The 7,686-nt window shown below is 36.7% G+C and overlaps 1 protein-coding gene across 1 annotated transcript; it reads right to left on the bottom strand.

Moving 5' to 3' along the window:
• Positions 1–5: 5 nt before the first annotated feature.
• f8a (coagulation factor VIII associated) lies at positions 6–7,592 on the bottom strand. Its single transcript, XM_079615575.1, has 12 exons — positions 7,479–7,592; positions 7,056–7,102; positions 6,904–6,976; positions 6,505–6,664; positions 3,426–3,494; positions 3,181–3,301; positions 2,981–3,073; positions 1,569–1,633; positions 1,359–1,440; positions 1,224–1,270; positions 454–509; positions 6–345 (listed from the first exon to the last, which is right to left on the bottom strand). The coding sequence occupies exons 1-12, from the start codon at positions 7,535–7,537 to the stop codon at positions 264–266; spliced, it is 954 nt and encodes a 317-aa protein (XP_079471701.1). The 5' UTR covers positions 7,538–7,592; the 3' UTR covers positions 6–263.
• Between the last annotated feature and the right edge of the window lie 94 nt (positions 7,593–7,686).

The following is a 7,686-nucleotide window of genomic DNA, read 5'->3' on the forward strand; positions in this document are numbered from 1 at the left end:
AAGAATCTTTCTTTTAATTTTTATTATTTACAACATCAATATTTTACATTTTTTTAAACACAATATCATACCATTATATGAAAATGGAGGATAAGAAGCATGTTTGTATGAGAGACATTGAAACCTGATGTCAATTGAGAAATGATAAGCTTTCTCACATGTGATTGTACAGTGACCTTCTACAGTCCTCATGCAAAATGCACCAGGCACTGGCATAGGAATGTTCCAATAAGAAGTGTTTTGTGGGGGGGTGTGGCGCCGAATCATATGCCCTGACCGGAGGGTGTAATTCGCTCCTGGACCACTAAGTGGAGGAGATGATTCTGTTCTGCCGAAAGGAGAGGCCTGTTGTGAGACAAGAGCAAGGTGGTTCAAAATGGTTATCTAATAGCAAAGGCTTAAATATATTATGGATAAATGCCTAGTATGAGGCGGGAAATACAGAAAGCTTACCATAGTTCTGTCTGGAGAGCTTTGAGAGATTCTGTATCCTTTTCCTGACATGCCATCTGTAAACAGGCCAGAAAAAGCATCTTAATCCAAGATAGGAGCTCTTCTACCAATCAGTTTATAGTGTTTAGGATATTCTAGCACACGATATAAAATGCTGTTCAGAAATAAGAGACCACTAAATGCTTCTATTTTACATTTTTATAATTACATAAAATGTGTAAGTTTATATTATACTATCAAAGTAAGAATTAATCAATTTAAAAAAACGTATATACTACCGTTTAAAAGTTTGGAGTCGTTAAGATTTTTTGATGTTTTTGAAGTCTCACCAAACTGCATTTATTTGGTCAAAAGTACAGTAAAAACTGTAATTTTGTTAAATATTATTAGAATTGTTCTCCATTGTAACATACTTTAAAATGTAATTTACTCCTGATGGCAAAGACTAATTTTCAGCATTATTACTCCAGTCTTCGGTGTCACATGATCCTTCAGAAAACATTCTAATATGATGATTTAGTATTGTATAAAATTATTCTTTTTTTTTTTTTTACTGACACACAACTTCTGAATGGTAGTAGTATATGTTGTAAGTATATTTATTCCTTATTTTATGCCATACCACTACTTTGTTTTACATATTTCACAATCTGATAACTTATTTCCAGGTTTCAACTGGATTTTGAATGCAGATTAAATGTGGTCTCAGAGTGTTGGACACTGCATGTTCTAACAACCTAATTTTACATAAATAGATTTTAAATACATACCACAACCGACTGTAGGAGAAGGAACACGTTTTCTGGAAGGAAGTTTACTAGAGGACAGACAGTGACAACAGTTTATACAGAATAGCAACAAAACAAAACACTGTGCCTGGTTCTCTATTATTTAGAAAATTTTACCCTGACTATGTGAGTCAAAGGATTCCCAGGCGTATCGCTCTAGTGTCTGAGCGTGTTCGGGTAGCAGCTTTTGAGGGGGAGGCTAAAACACAGACACAAACATATAGTATGCTTATTGGGATAGTAAATAAACCCACTAATAGTATAGGTCTGATTTATTGATATTTTGTCCAACATGTGAGGTGAGCTTATTTAAAATATATACTTTACCTCAAGCAGCATTAACAGCAATACCCTGGAGATTTCACACTTTGCTATGATATCCATAAATGCACCTGGAATTAAGACAAACACAACTGAAGCATTAATCTTTAGTGTTTACAGCACATTTCATTTCCTTGCCATTATTATTAGCTGATGTCCACACAAAATTAAAAGGACTGCTGACTCAGTAAAACAGATTATTGACAAGATTATTAATTATCACAAAACATAATATGACTGCTGCTTATAAACATGTGATCAGAAAACCCAAATAAACAGCAAATCTGGTGAAAGTCTCTCAAATTTGGCCACCAAACCTCACGCTAGGCCTGTCATGATCATAAATTGTGTGCCATCATTTCGAATTTTTCAAACATTTTTGAATATTACCTTTCATGCAGTGTATATTATAATACAGATTTTTGTAAAGTTAAAAAGGTCTGCATAGTTTTAAAATTAAAGTGCATGACAAATAAAGTTATTGTCCCGTAAAAGAAAGAATAGATGCTGAACTGCTGAAACGCATTGTCAGCAATTCCATCTCACTTCCTGTTACTGACGTAACAACGTAACAAATTTGCATAATGCCTGTCTATGGGGTTTTCATTGGCTGCCCGCAAATGACATCTACTTAGACCCTCACACACTGTAGTTGTAGCTGAGACTGGAAGAGTTTGGTTCATGTTGTCGACATGCCGAGAAGACGCTGTTTTTAGCGCTGCGAATCCACTTTGCGTTCACTTCAAATAGATGAGGACTCGTGCTGGAATTGATACGGAAAAACTGACGCCAGTGCTGAGGAAGCATCCGGAGCTAAATTAACTGTAATGTAATGTAACTGGCGTTTCATTTCTGTCATACGCTGTAAGCGGTAGACCAATCACAACAGACTGGCCCATCTGACCAATCAGAGCAGAGTAGCTCGTGGAAAGGAGGGGTTTAGAGAGACTGAATCTTTAAACAAACCATTTTCAGACTCTTTGAGAAATGAGGTGATGTGCAATGGATATTTTGAGAAAATGAAAGCGTTTTTGACCCTGGATGCATGTAATCCTGTTGTAGTAGACATCCAAAACAAAATAAGGAACCTTTAAAATACCATAATAGGGGCACTTTAATTCTGATTAGGTCATGTGACTTACAGCATAAGCCTAATACGTTATGTTTTTACTTGGAATTGTGTATAATATAATAATACAAATAATTTAAAAAGGCAAGAGTGTTTTTCTTTTATTTGTTGGCAAAATGTGATGTTTAAACTGCAAACATATTATGGTTATCTCAAATAATTGCGATTAGATCGAATAACCACGATTAGATGATGAATCAATAATCGTAACAGGCTTACCTCACACACCTAGATTTCAAAACTAAGATTATTAATTACAAAACTAGATTAAAGTGCATTATATTCATACCGACAGGGGTGTTGGTGCCGGGGAGCTGTAGTCCTCTCTCCTGACACATGTGCTGCATCTCTGAGAGCACAGCAAGAGCACCGTCATAATCACCTGCCGATCAAACATCACATCGCATCACAGGTCTGACAACCACAGAACCACATCTGAAACTCAACGCATGAAATGAATCAGGAAACCGCTCCTCTCTTTGAACTCACGGGTCAGTATTTTGCAGGAGGCCATTTCCCACAGTGATAGCAGCGCTTCAATTGGAGTCTGAATCTGCAGCTCTGCGGCTCTCTGGAAATGAACTATCGCCTCCCCCGGTCTATTCATCTCCTACACACAAATATATAAAGAGGACCACATCATGCCGAGGCACTGTGGAAGAAGGTCAATATGCGTTTTAAATTCATTTATTAAGAGAAAGCCTCCCCATGAATTACAATGATTAATGTCTCACCTTCAGAGCATTGCCAAGCTCCAGTGAGAGACTGGCCGCCATAACAGGCTGATTCATCTCAATATAGACCTAAACAATATAGTATAACATCTAAATAAACACAAAATCTGCATGTGATTGCAAGATTTTAGGCTTTTTACTAGATATCAAATAACTTCAATACATTTTTAAAAGCATTTGAACATGAAGCATGTGAAATAGCAGCAAGCGAAAATGAGCTGATACTGTTTCATTTTGGGGTGAACTATTAATGTAATAACAAATTTAGCTTTGTAGTGGTTTAGCTGTTCACTCTCTTCTTCTAACTGTGAGCGAGGAGGTAATAGTAAGTAAATGAGGGATTGGTGTTCTATCAGGCCAACATTATTATAGTTATCTAAAACTAAGAAACTAGGGCTGTGAAACGATTAATCGCGAATAATCACATCCAAAATAAAAGTTTGTGTTTACATAATAAATGTGTGTGTACTGTGTATAATTATTTTACATATTTAAATACACACACATGCTTGTATACATTTAAGAAATATTTGCATGTATATACTGTATATAGATTTATATCTAATTTGTATTATATATCCATTATGGTCCCACTTTATATTAAGTGGCCCTAATACATGTGAACTTACATGGTAACTACATGTGTACATAGTATGTAACTACAGTGTAAGTACACATTAGGGCTGCACGATATGAGGAAAAGCTGCGATGTGCGATAACATTGTTTAATATTGCGATGACGATATGACTTGCGATAAATGTGATTGTTAACTATACTGTTCCCATGTCTTAGTGCTTTAATAGGTTCTTTGCGTGATAGGTCAAAAACGTTTATTACCTGCCTGGTTCAGAATACACGATTTTAGCGCGATTTTGGCACGATCCGTTTGACGTATGGGTGTCGTGGAGATTCGTAATAACGACAACGGGCGTCGGGACGCAAGATTCGTGACAGAAAGACTATAGCATGTTTAATTCTTTAACGGTCCTCCACGACGGGTTGAATATGTGAGCGAGGCGAGATGTGAGTGCAACAGTGAGAGTGTGTGTGTGTGTGTGTGTGTGTGTGAGCGTGTGTGTGTGTGTGTGCGTGTGTGCGAGTGAGCGAGCGAGCGAGAGTGCGCGAGCGAGGGACAGTGAGTTTGTGTGTCTGTGCGTGCGAGTGAATGTTTGCGAGTAATGTGTGTGTGTGACGGCACGCGATGACTGGTCGGAAAGCAACGTGTAGTCTGACATGTTTCTTGTCCACGACAAGATTTTAGGAGTCAAAAACGTGTAAGTTAGTGCTAATTTGAACCAGGCATTATTCATCGTGTCAGGCTGTCTGTTGCGATGTGTTCATCGCGGGAGTTCATATCGCGATGACGATGAAAATTCAATGTATCGTTCAGCCCTAGTACACATTGGTACATAGTATCTACAACTGTATTATTAGTGTAACTACACGTATGTAACAACCCACGTACAAATGTGTAACAGGACATTGGTAACAACACTTTTTTCACATTAGTAAGTACACATGTGTAACAGTAATTATGTAACTACATTTTGTAACAACAATATGTAGCCTATTTGTTGTTCCACTTCCACATGCAGTCTTAGATACTGCAGTTACCAGTTTGGGTATAAATGTATTTAATTTCCAACAAGTGGACAGTTCCTATGGAATTATCATGTAACGACACTGATGTACACAACAATTACCTTAACAATTACACTTTATATTAAGTGGACAGTTCCTGAGGAGTTACCATGTAACACTGGTATCACAAGGTGAAACTTTAGTTGTAATTCAACATTAGTCCTGCCAGTCATAAATACATGTATTCCAACTGGTAACTGCAGTATCTAAAACTGCATGTGGAAGTGGAACAACAAATAGGCTACATATTGTTGTTACAAAATGTAGTTACATAATTACTGTTACACATGTGTACTTACTGAAGTGAAATTTTTTTGTTACCAATGTCCTGTTACACATTTGTACTTACACATACCATTCTGAGGGTTGTTACATATGTGTAGTTACGCAAATGTTACAGCTGTAGATACTATGTACTAATGTGTACTTACACTGTAGTTACATACTATGTACACATGTAGTTACCATGTAAGTTCACAGGTATTAGGGCCACTTAATATAAAGTGGGACCCAAAAGGGTCATACACACATTTATTATGTAAACACAAACTTTTATTTTGGATGCGATTAATCGTTTAACAGCCCTACTAAAAACATATATAAATTGTTAGTTGAAATAAAATAAATGTTAACTGAAATAAAATAATGTGTAAAAAAAACCTGAGTACGTTTACACGACAATAATGTACTAAAAACAGAAAAGTTTTTCCTTTGCGTTTTTCCCGTACAGACGTCAACGTTGTCAAAATGATCCCAGTTCACACGGATCCGCCAAAACGACTAAAATCGCTGTATTCTGCTGACAGGCCAGTAGTTGGAGATGTCACTTTGTAAAGAAACACTACGCGCCTATAAACTGAACACATAATACGCATGTTTCACGTTTTTGTAGTTTACACAGAGACGATAACGGTATCCTTTCAAAAACATGCACTTTGAAACCCATTGTCAAAAGTTTGTTTTCAGGCCCCCAAAACGCCGTTGTCGTGTAAATGAACAGCCAAAATGCATCAAATGTTTTCCATTTTTAGTTGCAAACGGTGTCGTGTAAACGCATCCTTGTTTTATTACAGCTAGTTGCCAAGGAATCATTTAAATTTAGTTTCACTTTGATTTACTAAAATAACTAAAACTGAAATAAAAAAAAATAAAAACTATAGACATAAAAAAAATATAATTTTTTAATAAAATAAAAGCTATAATAGTACCTCAATGATACTAAAATAAAACTATGCCAGGCTAAGCTAAGCAGGAGCAACATTGTTTTATTTGTATTGAAACCATAAAAAGACACTTTCAAATGTAAATTATGTTTTTGATTCTATTTAAAATTGCATATTCAAATCTGAGCTCAACTTTCCGCAAATGAATAACCTTTGTTTATATATATATGCATGAGTTTGAGTAACTAGTGATGCATTTGATTGAGATAAATACCTTAATGGCAAAACTATAGCAGTTCATTGCTGCCTGCATATTCTCATCGAAGCCGGGAGCCACCAGCGCTTTAGTTTCCTGTTCCGAGGCCAGAAAGAGTCGGGCTGCATCAGTCAGAGCCAGGGCTTCTCCTGGAGCGTTGAACAGAGTCTGCTCACAGCTACGAAGACAGAAAAAAAAAACATTTCAGCATGTTTTCTAGACTAGAGCTTTCAATCTTTTAGCCACCAAGGACCCCCAAAAATATGATCAGCCTCATGTGAGGGACCCCAATTCTACAATTTAAAAACAGCAATATTTTTGTACGTATAAAGACCCAATATTATTTTATCCATGTACATGTATTCTATGATATTTAATTTATTGTAAATCACAAGCATTAATAAATGGATAATTTACCGGGCCATGGCGAGGTTACAGAAGGCAGCATACTGAGGACAGTCCTGCTGTTTCAGCTCTTTGGCCAGCTGACCTGAGGAAAGATGAATACAATGATAAACAGTGACTAGCATTGCTACACAATCTTAGCAGTCTTTTGATACAGTACTCACCAAACTGTTCACTTGCTTCAGCAACATTAGGCTTCCGTAGAAAACGTCTGTGATTTGAAGGAGAAATATTACTACTACGAAATATTAAAACGCCACTAAATAAGATTAAATTGATAGGCTGGAGCGCTGGACATCCGACTAGCCACTCTGCAGGGATTGTTCGTTATGCGAAGATGGCATGAAAATAAACATCTAAAAGATGTGATCATCAGCGGTTTATACATGAATCGTAGGCTAAAGTAATTTAATTTCGCATCTCTTTACATTTAACGTTAGTTAGCAACGTGCTAGTGTGGGTTGTGTAATGCTGTCATGACATTCTTTGGTCACGCTCAATATTGTATACAACATTGATTTTCTACCAGAGATAATATTGAAAATAATATTGTATTAGTAAAATAAATATTTTATTTGAGCTCTTACTTTTTCAGTTTATTTGACACTGCCCGATAGCGCATCAGAAAATCTCCCTCGGCTGCCATTGTTGACACTTCAGAAGGAGGGGCAAACACACAGGAAGTTCCAATTCGAGTGTTCCCATTGGTTGCACACATATGAAGCTGTCTTTTGATTGGTCACACTTCACAGGCTACAGAAAATCGGTTTTATGCAGGAGGTGAGGCGAGAGGTT

The sequence above is a fragment of the Phoxinus phoxinus genome (assembly GCF_949152265.1).
Source record: "Phoxinus phoxinus genome assembly, chromosome: 6".
NCBI lineage: Eukaryota > Metazoa > Chordata > Actinopteri > Cypriniformes > Leuciscidae > Phoxinus > Phoxinus phoxinus.